This window comes from Pteronotus mesoamericanus, unplaced genomic scaffold, assembly GCF_021234165.1.
Source record: "Pteronotus mesoamericanus isolate MK-2021 breed Mesoamerican mustached bat unplaced genomic scaffold, CSHL_Meso_final contig_105, whole genome shotgun sequence".
Lineage (NCBI taxonomy): Eukaryota > Metazoa > Chordata > Mammalia > Chiroptera > Mormoopidae > Pteronotus > Pteronotus mesoamericanus.
The window spans coordinates 4,049,317-4,069,347 of record NW_026555006.1 but is presented as its reverse complement, the minus strand read 5'-3'; the positions used below and the strand labels follow the sequence as shown (position 1 = coordinate 4,069,347).

Genomic DNA, 20,031 nt, shown 5'->3' with positions numbered 1-20,031 from the left:
ATAGGCCAACCTTAGACTATTACCATTATCTTATTATCAGTTCCTAGTTGATATTTTGTTATGGAATTATTGTATTTTAATGCAATGGACTCTGATATAAAAGTATAGTTTTAAAAAATGAGTAACCATTTATACTAAATGTATTTTAATGACTCATATAATAATTCATGCTTTTCCTTGTTGGCATTTTTCAAGAGTTCCATTCACAGCTCCAGTCTCTTCACACTGGCCTTATTCTTAACCATAGTTTCAACTATCACATAAATGCTGGGTCTCCCAAGTCTGTATTTTAGCTCCAATCTACCTTCTGAGGTCCACGTCCATGTATTCATCTTCAATTTATATACTACTATCTGTTGTTTTTAATATTTCAAATTCAACACAATGAACAAAGACCTCAGCTGCCAACTTTGCTCTTCCATTTATTATCTCAGTGAAAAAGAAAAACATCCACCCAGGGGCCCAAGCTAGGAATCGGAAGCCAACTTTGATTTGTTCCCTCTCACCCCTCACAACCGATTGGTTATCAAATGCTTTGAACTGAAGCGTCATCCTTTTATAAATCTCTTCAACACTCTTTATTCCCACTGCCACGACTTACATTAAAACCTGATAATTTCTTGCTAATTTCTACAATAGCTTTTAAAAATTAATTTTAAAATAAGTATTGGTAAGAATGTGGAGAAAAGGGAATCCTTGTGCACTGTTGGTGGGGACGTAAGCTGGTGCAGCCACTATGGACAACAGTATAGCGGTCCCTCAAAAATTAAATATAGAGCTACTACAGAATCCTGCAATTTCTTTCTCAATTTTAATAGTATGTTTTTATATTAGTATCCTTAGTGTTCTCCAATGTCTATACATTTACTTTTACATTGTTATAGTAAAAAATATTTACAATTTATTTATTTTGAAAACATAATAAAGTTGTCCATGCTGGTGGTCCTTGAAGCTTGAAAATTAAATGTAGAGTACTTACATGATTATGTAAGTATTGTTAACTGAAGAAACAAGCAGTAAGTTATGATTATGCTTCCTTCAACTGGGTACCAATATCATGAATCTTAAACTACTCAAAGAAGAATATTACGTCAGTTCAATGGAGTCTCTTACAAATTTTGATTCTAGCCTTAGTAAAATAACAAACATACCAAGTTAAGTACTAAAATTTGTATTTTCCTCAAACCATGGCAAGTTTTAACTTGTCATCAATAAGGAAGCCTTCAATGCCAGGTTTCCAAATTTAAGACTATTATTTTTCATCTGTGTCTAAAAGTTTTTGTAATCTTTTAAACCTAATAAAAAATAAAATAAAAAATAAAAACAAATAGAATAAAACAAAAAAATGTTTTTGTCATCTATAAAGTGTGCATACTAAATCAAAAAGCATTCCCACCTGCCAGGGCATCCCGATAAAGCTGCACAAAATGATTGAAGATATCCTTGGGCAAGCACTTTTCATCCGGCAGACACTGTAGAAGAATGACTATCTCAGACTGACCCACTGCATGCATTCCCTTTGTCGTGAAACACCAGCACTTCCTGTTCACATCTATAGATAGAATAAAAACATAACATAAAGACAGTACTCTCAATTCTTACCCTTAAAAAATGCACAGAAATCTATGTTACAATACAGCAAAGACTAAAATAGAACATTCTGAGCCTGTTTAATTCAACCTGTGAAATACACTGCATTGAGCCAAAGAACTATTGTAGAAAATAAAATATACCACTACCTCTGGTGTATTAAGGACCCTAGGCAAGCCCTTAGAAAAGAAATTGTAAGGGAAGTAAAAAAAGTAATAGTGAAAGAAATACACTGAAAACTTTTAAATCCTATTATTACAAGGTGTAATTATCAAAAGAAACAACATTCCTTTAAAAATAAAATAAAACCAAACTACGTACCTTTTGCTACAATGATTAAAAATATATATTTCCTCTTTATTAAAAAAAAAACACTTCAACAAGGAAAATAATTACTTATATAAGACCAGAAACAACCACCAATATTACGGCTTTGAATTCAGGTTGTGACCTAAAAAATATTTTTTTATGTACACATTCATCTGTGACTGAAACATTCTAGCAATTCTAATTATAGTGTTTTCTAGGAGAAAATTCAAGATAATTAACACGACTTCACTTAGCTTCATGCTGTAAAAAGCCGTGAAAAGGATGGCTTTTCTGAACTACTTGCTTCCACTTCTTCACTAAAAGGCTCTGTAGAGTCCTAATAGCATAAGCCATATGTAGCTAAAAATAATGTTCAATCCTTGACACTTAGTATCATTCATACTCTTAACACAATGGGATCCCCAAAGGAATTGAAAAAGGATTCAAGTAAAATTATGAATACCACAATGTAAATAAAAACTAATAAAAGGTCCCTTTTTTTCACTTTGGCAATTGTTACTTTACATACCTAAACAGGAGGTGCCCAATCCAACTATACTAAGATGGTGTGCATTTCAGGAATTCTAGGTTAGCTATTTTCTAAGTATAATTTATAAACTAGATATGTATAAATTTAAATCTTCAGTTAATTATTTTAAAATCTGATCCTAGAAGGAAAGATGGCAAGCATTAATAACTGGCCAAATATACAAGGGTATGATTGGTAAGTAAACCAGAAAATATGCATTTCATTAATGCAGAAACTCTAAAAAAACAGGTGTTTCTGGTTTCTAAAGTCAACTTAAAACAACTATACAGTGGGAACTAGAGGACTGCTCCCCAGTGCTTCCATCCTCTCTCCAAAACTATGCCTGTTAATTAATATTCATCCAGGATAAATGTGTTCTCTATTTTCCAATACCATCTTGGAATCAAGATTTTCAGTTACTGTCTTCTAATTCTGATGCACGAGAAGGCACCAAAAATGGATGTTTCTTCTGAATATGAAGATGTACTGAAGTTTTACTACATGTTAGTTAACTAAGACTTCACCCAAATAAGGTTTTGCACCATGGTTAAGATTTCTGAGATTTAAATGGAGCATGTAAATTGTTTGACCCTCCAGGATGATTTATCCACCACTGGTTATCCTGGTAGTAAGTTGTAACATAACATACCCATCTCAGGAAGAGCTTAGATCAGTTCAAGTTTTCTTTGGCTTTTTTCCAGAGAATTCACCTATCCTATCCCCATAACTAAAAGCAAGAGTTTCTGTTAGTACCACAATTGTCCTCTGGGATATATTATTTTATGAAAACCAACTTCTTCAGTACCAACTTTTCAATAAGATGTGGCTCTATATAAAAATACTTGTGTGTAATATATTTGAAAGCTTTATTATTTATGAGTCAGTAAAGTATCTCATTTTTATTAAAAAAAACTTTTTCAACTTACAATTTACAATTTTAACCATTGACAACAAATTTGCATTTAAAACAAATACAAGTGGGTCAGGGCCACCATCCTCCAACTGTTGCATTACTGAAATTTGTGATGGTTTCTCTTCCACAGCATAGTCTGTAAGGGGAGAAAACAATGTAAGAGATTGGCAAAAGGGTTAAACACAGGATGTAGGAAATCAGATGGATGAACAGGCTAATTATTCACATGAAAGAAATCAGTGTTCAATTTATAAATATGGTGAACATAGGTTTGTGCCTGCTTCAGTGTTATGTTAACAGTGTCCCCTTTCACTCTCTAAAGTGACCCAGTCCAGTTTGGATGACAACATAGTTATTCTGTGTAGAGACTTCACAAAATGATCTGAACTAGATCTACAGACAACTCTTCTATTTAACAAAATTTCTCCAACAATCGTAACAAGAATTTCACATATTACATGTTCTAATACCAACATTTAAAATAATCCATGATATATAAGGAAGTGATAATAAGCTAATTACTTCTGGAAAGGATGCCTAGAGATTGAGGTAGAGGGGCATCCTATGTTTTATTCTATATCCTTTTGTATAGTTTAAGACTTTCTGCCATAAAAAATTAAACTGTAGAACATAAACCCAGAAAATAACTAAAAGTATCTTAAGTGACTGGTTTCATGAAAGAATTCCTTTATGAAAAGTTGACAGTTCAGTACATATATCACCAAAATTACCAGTAAATCACACATCAGATTCTGAACATGAACAAGTTAATACTTGAGGCTCTAAACAGAACCCCTCCCATTTAATCCCTGAAAGCACAGTACTACGTCATATTCTGCCACCCATTTTGAATTATGATACGCCCACCTTGAAGTCAAAATCATGGGTAATAACCACTGTAGAATATAAAAGTATGGGAAAAGAACTGAAAACCTGCAAGTTGCATATGGTTTGATTGGTTTTATATAAGCAAAACAACACCATTTTCCAAGGACCAATAAAATCAAAGAACTATTTTTGGGGGGTATATGGGAGAATTGCTTACCCTATCAGTGAAGGTATTAGAAAATGAAATACTAAGTGACTTAAAAAAATTTATGAAGTTATTTCACTAGAATGCAAAATTGTGGTGAATTGAAAGTAATGTGGTTTCAGTATATATTGGGTAACTAGGTGTTTCTTGGTAGAAGAGGTTTTGACAATTCAAGTTGATGGATGTGACTTTTAATGAAAATGCAAACGGAGCAGGCCAACATAATTTCTTATTAATCTAAGATTTATTAAAATAACCGAAATTTGAAACTTAAGTAGTAGTTCTACTAACAAAAGAATATTTATAGGAGTTCCTGCCTGGTAAAGCACAAAGACATTATTCAAGCAAAAGAATGTTTAACTTTATGTAAAAGTTCATCGTTGAACTATCAGAACACAGCTGGTTTGACAGTATAATACATTCCACCAACACTGCTGAGAGCCTACTCTAGGCCCAGCACCATGCTAGCACCAGAATACACATACATAAATTAAGACTGAAGGAATTCAGGGTTTCAGTGAAAGAATTAGACCTATAAAATATCTATATTACAATGAGAAAAGTGTTAATGCGATAGTCTATATGAATTTGTATTAGAACAGAGGTGAGGATATAAAACATTACTACGGAGGCAGCCTAGGTAAGGACTCAGAGAAGAGTTTTCCACTAATCTGCATTTTGAAAGGCTGAGGAATTCTTCAAGGAGTCTAAGGCATAGAAAGGTATTCTAGTTAAGGAAAGAAAAATATTAATTACATGCCTACTTTGTATAAGAACTTTCAGGTATAAAATCTGATTTAGCCCTGGCTGGCGTGGCTCAGTGGACTGAGTGCGAACCTGCAAACCAAAGGGTTGTGGGTTCAATTCCCGGTGTAGGGCACATGCCTGGGTTGCGGGCCAGGTCCCTGGTAAGGGATGCGCGAGAGGCAACCACACATTGATGTTTCTCTCCCTCTCTTTCTCCCTCCCTTCCCCTCTCTAAAAATAAATAAATAAAATCTTTAAAAAATAAATAAAATAAAATAAAATCTGATTTAATATTCATGACTCTTAAGTAAATAAAGTTAACAAATTTTTTTTAAAGACTTAGAAAAAGATCCACAGAGCATAAATGATTTGCCCACTGGATCACACAGCTAGAATGGAATAGTACTGAGATTAAAGCTCAGGTCTGTTCAGCTCTGAAGTCCATTCTCCTTCCACTCTTCCACAGCAGCAGAAAAGGCATGAAAGTATCAAGAGTGAATATTTAGCCTTGGTTGGGTAGCTCAGGTGGTAAGAGTGTCATCCCTATATGCTAAAGTTGTAGGTTCAATCTCCGGTCAGGGCACATACAAAAAAATCAATTAATGAATGCATAAATAAGTGGAACAACAAATTGATGCCTCCCCCCTCCTTCCTCCATCCCTCCTTAACTCCCTCCTTTTCTCTCTAAAATCAATAAAAAAAAGTTTAAAAAATATTTTTAAAAGGTGAATATTAAAAAAACAGTAAATAAACTGTAGAATGCATGTAAAGTATTGAGGTATTGGCCGGAAATAAAGTTAGTAAGTTGAGATACGGTTACAAGGGACAGTGTATGCTAAGGTAAGTAATTTATACTGAAGGTACTGACTGTTTCTAAGCCAAAGTAATATATGATAATATCTATGTTTAAAAAGATATATGGCAGCAATGTGGAAGATAAAATAAAGGAGAGAAAAATTGAAGGCAAGAAGTCCAGGTAAAAGGCTAGGAAAAAACTGAGGAGATTATTATAAAATTTCTTTTGAAAATGTACTAGTTGGATGCTAATCTGGACATATCAACAAGAAACTTTCAAATAAAGATAAGCATTCTTTAAATTAGATAATAATTTTACTTCTTACTAAGACTCGTTAAAAATATTTTTTATCAGTAAAGTTGCTATTTAAGTTCAGTACCCTCCATTTATTATATGTACATTTCTGAATGTATATTATACTTCAAAACAAAAAGTTAAATTAATATACTGACTGTATCAGGTGGGCCAAACCTAGAATCACAAGAAACTTTAGTGTATTATGTGCTTTAAAGTATTTTTAAAAACTTCCAATGAACTACACTTATAATTAAAAATATATCCTGTCAATGAATGATATAACATTATAATATAAAAGCATAAATATCTACTCTAAAACAACCAGTAATAGCAACAATTATTTTCATGGTACTGAGTAGTTGGGGTTTTTTTGTTAGAGAAGAGAAGGGTAGTTATCACTCAAATTCTGTCTCTCTCCCTTCATTAGAAGGTAATATTTGGCATATATGATAATTATCTTGTTTAAATATATAAGTCCACAAACCTCCTTTTACACCAGTGGAGATGAGAATGGGAGGAAGGCCATCTTCAGGAATAAGGTTCATTGCACTCCCAACAGGACTTCCCACCTGAGTTATGCTCCCAGAAAACAGAGAAATATCCGTCTAGGAAAAGCAAATGAGCAAAGTGAGAGTTACAGAGCGGTTCAAGACCTTGGTAGAATATAGTGAAGATATAAATGGGAATAAGTGAAAATTTAGAAGTCATACTTTTTTAATACTCATTAACCTGTGGTTTCCTAAAGGACTGAGCTTATATGTTATGAAAATGTTTCTGAGTGTAGTTTCTCTCTTTGGCATCACCAAATCATAGTAATGAGAGAAGAGGCATTGTAGCCTTGAACAAATAAAGCTTCCTTTACCCAGGTTTCTTTTGCTATACAAGAAATATATATTTAATTATTATACTGAGAACAAAAACAAAAGTTCAATATGATCTCATAATTTCTGAACTTTTAATGTATTTGGATGTACTTAAAGTCTTGTTTATACTTGCTTTTTCAAATCAACTTTGAGAAGAGTGGTGACGGCTGAACAACAATATAAAAATAATTGCCATAGGTTGTGCACTTACAAATGGTTAAGATGGCAAATTTTGTTACATATATTTACCACAATAAAAAATGAAAAAAATTAACTTTGGTAAAACACAGAAATCAAAATAGGTCACCTTTTTCATTTACTATGCAATGAAATAAAACTTCATTTTTTTTGCATTAATACGATGTTAGATATACTTAATAAAGTATAATGTTGCAAAATACATTTTGTGTGGGGTTAAATCCACTTAATTAATGACTTAATAGACTACACTCCAAGAACAATTATAATGATGCTCTCCTCTCCATATTCTCCAACACTTGACAGGAAAATGAACCTTTAAAAAAGTTTTTTAAAGTTTTTTAAAACTTGTAAAAACACATAAAAGAATGTTTATAGTAGCTTTTATTCAATTAGTAATAGCCAAAGACTGAAAATAATCAAAATATCCATTAACAAGAAAATAGAAAAATTGTGATATATCCATATGATAAAATACTACTCAATAATAAAATATTGACTTAAGATGCCTACAGCATGAGCAAATCTCATAAATATGAGTTTGAGTTTAATAAGCTAGACACAAACTATTATATACTATATGTTTCCTCTTATATGAAATTCAAGAACGGGTCAAACAAATCCATGGTTATATAAGTCAGAATAATGGGTACCTGGAGGAAAAGATATAAAAGAAATTTAATAGAAAGCGGTACTGAGAAAAAAAGAACATAAGGAAACCTAGAGTGATAAAAATGATCTATATCTTCACCTGAATGGTGGTTACATAGGATTTATATGTGTGTAAATATATATTCATCAAGTTGTTTCCCAAAGATTAATTCTCCTAAAGCACTTTACTATATATATTTATATTTAAATAAAGATTAAAACTACTTTTCAAAATATCAATATCTTGCCATACTTTTATCTATACTATCTACAGTTTATTGGGTTTTTGTTAAAAATTTGCAATGTTCTTAGTACACTACTATATGAGAGGATATTTGGAAATTTTTATTGGCAAACCATCATTAAATGATTTCGAGATATAGTACAGGAAATAAAGTAACCTATTCTAACTTGCTATTTAATGATGCATAAAATCGCCTTTTAATATTATAAGAAGTGACCATCTGACCTCTACTTAAATACCACCTGTTAAAAGAAATTTATTTTGTTTACTGAGAACCTATTAACTGCCGGGTATTCTATTAGGCCATAAAGATGAGAAAACTATATTCTAGTCTGGACCTAAAGAACTTGTTTTCCCTCATTTTACCAGAAATACTAAAATAGAGTACTGAACAATATGAAAACACAGAAATAACTTAGTTTTTCTTAAACTGAGCTAAACCTTGTTTCCCTATAATACTCATTCACTAGAGCTTCCTCATTAGTTCCAAAAATAAATTTTATGTTAGCAACAAGAATCAGATAAGAAAAAAACAATAAAAGGCATCCAAATTAGGAAGAGGTAAAACTTTCACTGTTTGCAGATGACATGATTCTATATAGAGAAAACAATAAAGACTCCACAGAAAACCACAAGAAACAAACAAAAAAAAAGCCGTGTTTTCAGAGCCTATCATACAATTTAAAAGACGTGAAAAATTTTTTAATAGGAAGAAGTCATCAGTGCCTAAATATCATAGTTATAACTGACTGAGGCAAGGACTGTCAAAGGACAGTAAAATCATTTGTGAAAAGACTGTGAGGGGACGGAAAACTCAGTCTCAAAGTCACCCCTCATATTACGTATTAACTGCAAAGAATAGCTACTTTTGCAGTAGAGAAACGCAAAAGACATCAATTTAACCAATTATCGGACTGATACTTCCTTTTTTAACATTATTTTTTATTTATACATATTTTTTCCATTACTATCCCCCCAATATCCTCTTCCACCCCCACCCACCCATGTCCCCACCTGCAATCACCATCCTACTGTCCATGAATTCATTCTCTTTTTTTTCTTTTTGCTCGATTCCTCCATCCCCCAAATCCCCCAGAGCTGTCAGCTGCTTGATATCTATGATTCTGTCTCTACTTTGCTTCTTTTCAAACTGATACTTCTTGATGTGTTCCACTAAGCAAATGATCATCACTATGTAGTAATAGTTTTCTTGCCAAAAGTGTTTAATCTGATATTAATCTTGAGGAAAAAAATCAGACAAATACAAATTAAGGACTTTATGCAAAATATGGCCTAGATATTCCCAAAATATTAACAAAGTTGATCCTTGAACAATGCAGAGGTTAGGGGCGTCCACAATCTGCAGAGCGAAAAATTCACTTATAACTTCAGTCAGCCCTCCATACACTCAGATTCCCAAGCATGGATTTTTTTCCCCAAGCACTTGACCCTTGAACAACATGGGTTTGAACTGCATTGGTCCACTTAAACACAGTAATATGAAAGACATTTTTTAAATAGTGGTATAAATGTTCTAAAGAAAATCAAAGAAACACGGGATCCTAATTTTTAAAAATATTTTTTATTTAATAAAAAAATTGTATATATGTGCGTATGTGTATAAATGAAATTTATAAAGAACATTATTGGGACAATTGAGCAAATCTGCATATGGACTATATATTAGATAACAGAAGTAGATAAATTTTTTTCCCCTATGATAATTCTATTGTGCTTATGTAAGAAAATAGCTTGTTTTTAGGAGATGCAAACTGAGGTATTAAGTAATGAAGTACAACTAATCCTCAAATATTTGTCAAAAAAAATAAGTGTGTATGTAAGGATAAAGTAAATGTGGCAAAAGGGGAACGATTGGTAAATATAAGTGAAGAGTATAAGTTTGAAATTTTTCCAAATAAACAACTGAAGGAAAAAGATAGAATGTACTTGACAAAGTCGCATGCAAGATACAAAGAAGAATGGCATAGCTCTGGCTGTCACCTTCTGCAGCCTTTAAACGCCCCACCCCACCAAAAGGCTTGTATTTGAAGACAGATAGCACATGGTTTAATGTTCCTTCACCAAACAGAAATTTAGCTCTGTATGTCAATAAATCTAATCTTAATGACATGCAATTTCAGTACAATAAAATCCACAAGTTATATAAATTCCTGAAAGAAAATTACTGAACATAAATATAATAGTAACTAAGGATTCTGTGAAAATTTCAAGAGTAAAAACTTTATCCAAACTTTGATCCTAGTGTTCATTTTTTTAAAAAAGATGGACACAGACTTAGGTGGAATTAATGGCCTTGACCATCAAATTCAAGGAGGCAATCAGCAAAAGAAAAGGTCCCACTGTATAAAAGGATGCTATGTGTATAATTTCTCATTTTGGCCCTAGGTGACTGTTTTCTCATTGACTCCATAAAAAGTAGCTGATATTTATTCCCTTCTGAAAATTAGGTTCCAAGGAAAGAGAATCCTATTGGCCCCAAAACTGTGACCAGTATACCCTATAGAGACATGGCAGAGGTGACGACACGCTATCAGCTAGTTTCCTTAGGTAAATAATGAGCCTTCCAACAATTAAGTGAATGGTTTTCAACTAATTTTTAAGCTTTGGGATCCTTTTAAAAATGTTCCATGGAAACACAATAGGTAGAAAAGAAAAAAGTGGAAATGCTTGGATTGAAGAGAAAGGAGTAGAGGGATTCCTCAGCCACCACCTTCATATCATGTGGCCCTTCCTCACCATGGCACTCCCAGGAGGCTGCCACAGAACCTGGGGGATATTTTTTGAAAACCAATGTCTCAAGGGGCCAGGATTCCCTCTAGCATAACCTGTAGGTACAGTGGTAGTCTGAGCTCACCTGAGAACAACCTTCACAGGAATCTTTCTCCTGAATAAGCTTCCAAATATAAAACAAATAAGAACAACCGATTTTGCCACATATACTTTAGCTCTATACATATACGCACACACATGCACTAACTAAACTGTATCCAAATCTACAGGGTTCCACAAAAAGGACACTCAACTTAGAAAAATGCAAAACAGATGCAGCACATGCTGAGTAAGTACTCACTTTTAGTTGCCATTTTGTTTTCTTACCTCTGCTGGTAGAGGACTGGTAGTTACTGGCTTGACTGGGTCATGTGACACAGCCAGGGTTCCTGCAGAGGAAGTTCCATTCATTGTTAATTTGGCTGCATCAGCAACTTCTCCATTGGGCAAGATCCCATCAGCAAACCAAACTCGCCTCTGCTCTCTGGGCTGAGCCACTTGAGCCAGAAAAATAAAACAGGCATCAATGGGATATCGATAGGGTTTGTAATATCAAAGAAGGCAAGGTCACCAATTCCAGATGTTAAAAAAAAATCACTATTTAGCATCTTATAAATATCAGAACTGTAACTGTGTGTAAAAATGGTTATAAATAAAATACACATTTAAATATACTTTATTTCTATAACTTATGTAAAGATTTAAAACACTTTGTTTTAAAATATTAAGAATTCTTAAATACACCTATAATTGTATCACATACTCTGTCCCGTATCACTAAAAGAGAAACTAAAGAAGGTATTTCAAGGGCCTAGGAAATAAATTAACAGCAGGGAAAAAATATCTAGCAGTAGACATCCACATCTAAAAGTATGAGGTTCTGTGGGAATTAAATATCTGGAAAAGCAGTATGGTATTTTTGAAGGACAAAAGATGCCCTGAAGAATGTTGAAGAATCTTTAATTAATAAAGGAAGAATTGGCATAGATATGTAAGAATTGGGAAGCAAACTGACCAGCTCTTTGGCAAAAGTGTAACTGAAGAAGAAAAAGACTGATCTGGCAGTGCAAAAGTAGCTATGATACTTAAGGAAAAGGACAGGGGGAAGCTGGAAAACTGAGTATGATGAAATAATCTCTTTAAATCCAATTCTGGATATCAATTCAAACAGCCAAAACAAGAGAGACTAGAGAACAACGAAATGACAAATGAAGTAAAGAGAATAAAGATGTTAAGAAAGAAAGCCTGAACTCATATAAATACAAAGAGTATCACTAAGGAATGATTTGAAGAGGGGAAATGGGGAAGATCATGATCATGTCAACAGAAGTCTTTGATCTTCAAAAGGGGAGGAGGACTATTTAGCAAGGGAAAGGGAATATTAACTAGACAAAAAGACAAAATTAATGAAAGAAGATTGATTTTAATTATCAAGGGAAACTTCCTCCCAAGATCATTTTAAGGAAATACATAATTGTCACTTTTACTACTGACAATCTCCTGAACTTACAAAGTGCCTTTCATCTGACACTATCCTATTCATAAAGATATAATTAAAATAAGCTGAACCTATAATTTTCTACCTATCATATGATATAATCAGAATTAAAGTTCTGGATTTTACAAAGGTCTATGTACCTAATACAATATTTCCATATTTTTATATGGATAGATTAAAAATGAAAAGAGAAAATGGCTGTGTATATGCCAAAAAGCAATGGGCTGGTCAGAAGGAAGAACTCTTATTTTCATCACTTACTGAACTCCTACAAAGAACACTGAAGTAGACATGAGGTTAGAATTTTGCAGGCAGACTTCAAAATCTGTACCTCTTCTCAAGTATAAGCAGTGTAATTACTCCATTATTAGATTGGAGAGAATACTGGCATATTTTTAGAGGTGCCTACAAAATATCAGGCAACACAATATTATTCTTTACCTGCCCAAAAATAGTCTCAACACACCTCTCACCTTGTTGTTCCACTTTAATAACCATCCAAAAGGACTTATCTGCAGTGTTTTAAAGACTTGTGCTGTAAAATCACATCAGCACCTTTTCAGAGGAACTTGGTGAGGAAAAAGAGAGAGAGAATAGCACATGATCCCCTACCTTCTGCTCCAGGGTGCTTTAAAACTCCCACAGGTACCATCACAGTGGGAGGTGGAGAGCTCAGGGCTCCCGAGGCCTGAGCCTGCTGCAAGGGAGGGATAGTAGAACAGTATTCAGCAGGATTGTTAGGGTTAGGGCTCTGGCTTGAGGCACTCATCATGTTCTCCCAGGCTTGAGCTAAAGCAAATACAGACACAATCAATGTGAATGGATTGCAAAATATGGACATCAAGACCTCCACAATATTGGATAAATAATGTAGCTCCTCCTCATTAACACTCATAGTATGTCTCTCTTCCAGCTAGTGAAGGTACTAAGGAGATAAGTAATTTTATTCAATAAAAGAGATCATTTAGTTAAGTAAACTATTTGGAAGCAACAAATAAGAATTATATGATACTTTTGATACAGACTTATAGGTCAGTCTGAGGTTAATGACTAGGCCCCTGGAATTTTTAAAGGAGACCATACATTCCCTTATTAAGGATTTGGAACTGGAATAGCATTTAGACATTTGGGGGTGGGGTGGGTAGGTTTAATATTCAATACATTTTATAAATTTCTATTAAAAATCAAAATCAGGGACTAAAATAGCATGACTCCATTGTTTTTTGGGTTTGTTTTTTTTTTTTGCCATTTCTAAATTTTTAGGTTCTTCTCTTAGTTGAGGTAAAATCTCATTTGAAAAATTCTGAAGCCTAAAGCTCAGGAGAACACATCCCAACATTTTTGTGAATTCTGCTTTTGTGTAATCATCACTCTGTGTACAAGTATCCAGCAAAAACAACCATTTCACACCTTTGGTGTGTCTCAAAAGCACAGGATATATTTGAGCATAAAAATGTGCCAATATCATGTAAGTGTCATCAATCAATATAAATGCTCATAAATGTGTTAAAATACTGTATACTCTATAGTTTACCTAAATATTGACATATCAACTGCTGTTTTTATAGTAAATAGGATGAAAGATGCCACAGAAATGAAAGATATAAAATTTTATATCCAGGTTCAGGTAATGTCAGATACCCAGGAATAGAAACCACCTGATTTTTTGAACATCTTTTTAAAAATCTCATTCAACATCAAAGAAGGATCCATAAGATTTTGAATATTTATTGCCTCCAAACTGCAGGACAAGGCTAAAAACAACAGCTATGTTCCTTTGAAAGCAGTGGCAGAAAGAGGGGAAGAGAAAAGGAAAAAGGGATAGGGAACACTGAAAAGCATCAAATTAAATACTCAGTAAAAGACTAGGTCAAGCCATGCGAAAGGAAAGACACTGGAAAAACCAGGAAAAGTAGATTACTTTAGGATCCCATTAAGGGTATCCTTGCTTAATAAAAAGTAAGTAGCCATATGAATTCTCTGCCATTTCCTTCATCTTTAGCTTTGCTAAATTAAAAAAAAAAAAGCTATCAAGTTGAAAGACCTCATCAAATAAAAGAGGTATTGGGTACTGTAATTAAGCAGCATGCTCTTATCTGTGGATATATGTCTGAAAATGAAAGCAGGAATAAAAATCACCAATTAGGCAACAGAGTGAAATAACCACCATCTAAAAAAATGACCTTTAGGAGTAAAGAGAATGAATTCACATTTGATCAAAATTATAAGAATTCAGAAATGGGAGGAAATTGGGCGGCTCATATGAGATTAGAACAGATCAGATTAACTGACATGCAGTAGGTTAATAAGCCAGCAACAGGAAACATCACTATGAGCAATGCAGACAGACAGAGCAGGAAGGGCCTCGAGCAGGTTAAGTTTCAGCTTCCAGGAGGCACACTACCCTGGCATGGGCAGCAGTGGTGTCCAAACTCAACATTTTATGTCTATTAGTAGTTGTTCTGACAACTGTACAAAGAATCACTCAAAGAGAAAAATACTACAGCCTGATCAATTATATTATATCTCTTTATAAGAATTCTCTGGTGGTCTTTGTTTAACTTAACTAAAATGTCCTTGGATTCACTTCCAATCCTGCCAAAGAGGAACATGGTATAAGCTATATTTACCTTTTCCAGGCTATATTCTTTTGTCATATAACTAAATTCGAAACCATTATCCTTATGATAAATTTAAGTAGTATTAAGGAGAAAACTGATAGAGAAATGTAATTTTCTATTTGATCCTAGATACTACAATATTTATTTTCAACAAGGTAAATGAAACAAGATGTTAATAAGAATATATTCTAAGTTATTAAGATATTTCCTAGAAAGAGATAGCTTCCCTTTAAAGAAATTTTAATTTCTCAGTCTTAATTTTAATACTTCATCATTTTAAGTGGTCAAAAGCCCTATACCCCTATCCCACTCTGATCATTTCACAGGAACATTAACTGCCACATTGCACCACACTTCCACAAGAACTTCCATTCTTTCTGCAAACTTACCTGAACTTAGCATTCATTCAGTACATTAGGCACAGGAATTCTGAAATGCTAAAATATTTTCAAAACATGGAAGTTTAGCTCAATATTTTCAGTTAAAGTTATGACATTTCAGAACCTAAACAACTTGTAGAAAAACACAGGAAATTCTCTTGTTCTCAATAACTGTGAATTCAACCTGTTTTAGTAGTACTTACCATTCATTAGCACTGAGTGGCAGATTACACATACTCGAGCTTCTTTTCTATCCATGTATAACAGTTTACATTTCAGGCTACAGCAGGAAGCACAGAAAACCTGCAGGAAAAAGAACATACTAAATTTACTTAGGATCACAGTATAGAGGGAGTAAACCAGTACTGAGCAACACTGGCTGATAGGAAACCTCATTTACAATACTAAAGATTTCAAAGGAAAATGTAGTTGAAGAAACTGGGCACAAGACCAATTCAAAAGCAAGAGTGTGAGATTATATGTCTATCAACAATAAGGAAAGTGAAATTCTTGGCTGAAAATAAAAATCTTAGCCAAGATCAGCAAATACATAGCAAGGGGGAAAAAATCTGAGCTGCCCTTAGGCAAAATTTCTATACACAACATCAAATAACATAGGCATTTATAGACAGTTACATCTGCTATTTGTTTGGAAAGGTAATATAGAAGGGTGAAATAAACAAAGATTGGGAATTCTGGGCTTTAACATCTGTTTTTTTAATAGTCTTATGTATGGAATAATAATCATACCAGCTGTTTTTACTAGCACTTTATTTCTACCTTCTATGGTTGGCTCTTAATAATCTTACTTCTTTCTCCCTTCCATACCAGGCAACAAGAACCTCCTTAGTTCCCTGTTAAGATTTATTTTCTTGAAAACTCATTAGTTACTTATCACAGAGAGCTTCACACAAGCAGAAAACTGTTCTCAGTAGGATACATTCTATACTAATCCAGTTTTTATGGCCAAGATGTATCCTATGTCTTACAAAGATGAACCAGGAAATGAAGTCATATTAAAGACAATGTGAGAGAGGTGACTTTTTCTCCTATTAGGCATTATTAATACATCTAGCTACTATGATTACCAATCTACAGTTTTCAGAGGCTTTACATTTTCAAAGTAACTCTGTGATGAAGGAAGAACAGAGGATATATTATCATTATTATCTCTCAGAAGAAACTGAGTTTGGATGGTTAAATCACTTGTTCAAGTTCAGGAAAAACTGTATAAATACTAGATATTTTACATATATTATCTCATTTAACCCCAAGAATTCTATGAAGACAGTTACTTATAATTAACGGAGTTAAATAAATATTAAGTGCTCAGCAGTACAGCTAGTAAGTTACATAAATTTCTTCAAGCTCTCTTCTTACCTACTACGCAATGTTGCTCATACTAATTCACATATTTCATTTTAATTTGATACCTGACTATTCCTTCTCCCATGCCATGACCATATCCAGTCAGTCAATAGGTATTGTTGGTTTTGCCTCTTAAATAGTTCTCCCAAAATTCCATCTCTGTCTCTCCATCACTAATGCTGCTGACTTTTTTCAGGTCTTTTTTTTTAACCTGAAGTCAAGAAGATCATCATAATCAATCAATTATCTGTCTTTCTAGTCTTCAGATTTTTTTCTAATTTATCTTACACAAATACAAAATGACAGAACTTTCTAAAAAGTAAATTTAACTATGTTAATCTTCCTGAAATCTTTTGATAACCTTTCAATCAAGAGGTAAAACCAAAAAGCCATAATTTACTCATTTATTCCATAAATATCTGAGTCCTTACTATGTGCTGAGCACCATGCTACCCCACTGAATGTGGCAGTGAACAAACAGACTCAGTCCTTGCCTTCAAGGAGTTAACAGTCTATGGAGGTTATAATCTAAAATCACACAATCAAACAAATGAATGTAAAATTACTTCAAAAAAGTGCATGGTAAAAAAGATCACGTATTCTAGGTTTTACGTAGATTGGCACAGTCAGGGAAGGCTTTATTTAGGAAATGACAGAGTTAAAATCTGAAGTACGGGTCAAAGTTTTCTATGCATAAACTGGTACTAAGAAATAAAACAATAATAAACATAGGAAATGGCATGTGCATGGGTCCCATTAGGGGAAGAAGTATGGCTCCATCAAGAAAGTAAAGAGAAAAAAAAGAGTTACTGTGACTAGAGGCCTAAGAGTTAGGGCTGCAGGGAATAAGAGAAGGCCAGACCAAGCCAAGGTTCTATAGGTTGTATTAATGATTTAGGTCTTTTTATTACAGCAATGGGAAATCACTAAAATCTTTTAATCAAAGAGAAAGATATAACCACATCTGCATTGCTACAGTGTAGGGAACAAATGGATGGGAGCAAGAACGAATTTGGGATAGATCAACATATAAAAATCAATCAATGTAATATACATTAACAGAATGAAGGGGGGGAAAAAAACCACATGGTCATCTCGAATGACACAGAAAAAGTATTTGAAAAAATTCAACACCCTTTTACAACAGAAGCACTAAAAAATCTAGAAATAGAAGGAAAATACCACAATATAATAAAGTCCATATAGAAAAAGCCACAGCAAAAATCATATTCAATGATTAAATAATGAAAGGTTTTTTTCCTCTAAGATCAGGAACAAGGCAGGTATACCAGCTTTCACCTCTTCTATTCAATGTAGTACTGGAAGTTCTACCCAAAGTAATTAGCCAACAAAAAGAAATTAAAGGCAACCAGATTGGACAAGAAAAAGTAAAATGATCTGCTTGCAGGTGATATGCTCTTGTATGTAGAAAACCCTAAAGATTCCACCAAAAAGAAAAAAAAAACCTGTTAGAACTAATAAATGGAGTCATCGAAGTTTCAGGATGCAACATTAAAGCACAAAAATCCGTTACATTTCTATACACTAATATTAAACAATCTGAAAAGGAAACTACAAAAACAATTTCATTTATATTAGCATCAGAAAGAATAAATTAGTAGACTGGATAAAATATTTGTGCTATATATAACAAAGAGCTAAGATCCATTAACTATAAAGAGCTTCAACAAACAAATAAGAAAAACACAAATACTTTCAAGAAAAAGAAGCAAAGAGCTCACACAGGTAAAATATATATATAAAATGGTCAATAAATAAAGATACACTATCATGACAATAAAAATTAAAAGAATGAGATTTTTTTTTCCTATGGTACAAGCATTAAGATTTAAAAAAAAACAAAAAAAAAACAACCCTGATATTACCCAATGGCAGTGAGGGTACAGAGAAAAGACAAACCTTCTCTCATATCCTGCTGGCGGTAGTATAAATTGGTAGGTTAATTTAACAATATCTTTAAAATTTTTAAGTATTCATTCCCTTTGGCCCAGTACATGCAATTTTAAAGATTTGTCCCACAAAAAAATATTCACATGTACAGAGATGTATACAAAAATTATTTCTGTACAGTTTGTTATAAACAGCCCAGATGTTCATCAGTACAGGAACGATTAATTAAACTGCAGTATTAACCATAAACTGGAATGCTTCAGTCTGTAAAAAGAATGAGATAGTTGTTTGTACTGACAGAGAAAAGTAGAGGAAAATGGGTAAGTTGGAGGATAAGAGTTGGACAGAAATAGAGACTTTTTCTTTCTCTCTCTATATTTTATATAATTTTAGGTGTTGGATAGGAATATTATAACTTTGAGATCTTTTTCTTTATTTAAAAAATAGAAGAAAAAATAATATTAATGTTGCAATTGTATTGTTTCTGCACAAAATATACATGTTAAAGTCTTAAGCCCCAATTCTTCACAATGAGACCTCATTTGGAGATAGGGTCTTTACAGTGGTAATCAAGTTAAAATGAAATCATGAGGGTGGACTCCTAATCCAATATGATTGGTGAACTTATAATAGGAAATATTTGGACACAGTACATATACAGAGAGAATACCATATGAACATAAAGACAGCCATCTATAAACCAAGGAGAAAGACATGGACCAGATCCTTTGCTCACAGCCCTTAGAAGGAACCAACCATGTTATCACCTCAATCTCAAACTTCTATCACCTGGAATTGCAACAATAAATTTCTGTTGTTTAGACATCCAGTTATTGGTATCCTGTTCAGCAGCCCTAGAACACTAATACAGTAGGGAACTTTCAGAAGTAGAGGGCTTGTGCTTTAGGAAAATAACAAGTAAAAATGGAAACAAACAAACAAAGATCTCTTTTTAAAAAACTGAGGAAGGAAACAGCATAATGCAATTAAACAGAAAGATCCAAGAATATCCATCCTTCCCAATACCCCATGGACCTAACAATAGTGTGGAGGGGATCCTTTACGTTTCCAATCAGATTAAAGAAACACAGAAATTAGTTAGAGAAGTAGATGACTTGCCAAGTACCTAGAATGAAAAGAAAATGGGACACAGACAGCGGAAGAATTTCTGTAGAATCATCCACGCCACAGAAATTCTTGAAAATTGAATGTCACATACACTACAAAAACAACAATGGACAGTGCCTATGACTGACAGAAATAGTGTATCACAATACAAAGTCAAGAGAGATC

The 20,031-nt window shown here is 33.3% G+C and overlaps 1 protein-coding gene across 2 annotated transcripts in view; it reads right to left on the bottom strand.

Moving 5' to 3' along the window:
* The window catches only part of ZFYVE9 (zinc finger FYVE-type containing 9), a 128,822-nt gene that overhangs the window by 44,907 nt on the left and 63,884 nt on the right, over window positions 1–20,031 (bottom strand). The window contains exons 5-10 of one of the 2 annotated variants that reach the window (XM_054573040.1): window positions 15,663–15,762; window positions 13,071–13,247; window positions 11,288–11,457; window positions 6,699–6,819; window positions 3,355–3,477; window positions 1,397–1,552 (exon numbers count right to left, since the gene is read on the bottom strand). In XM_054573040.1, the coding sequence (XP_054429015.1) occupies window positions 1,397–1,552; window positions 3,355–3,477; window positions 6,699–6,819; window positions 11,288–11,457; window positions 13,071–13,247; window positions 15,663–15,762 (847 nt within the window). The remainder of the gene's footprint in view (window positions 1–1,396; window positions 1,553–3,354; window positions 3,478–6,698; window positions 6,820–11,287; window positions 11,458–13,070; window positions 13,248–15,662; window positions 15,763–20,031) is intronic. The other variant, XM_054573050.1, reaches the window with a different exon arrangement.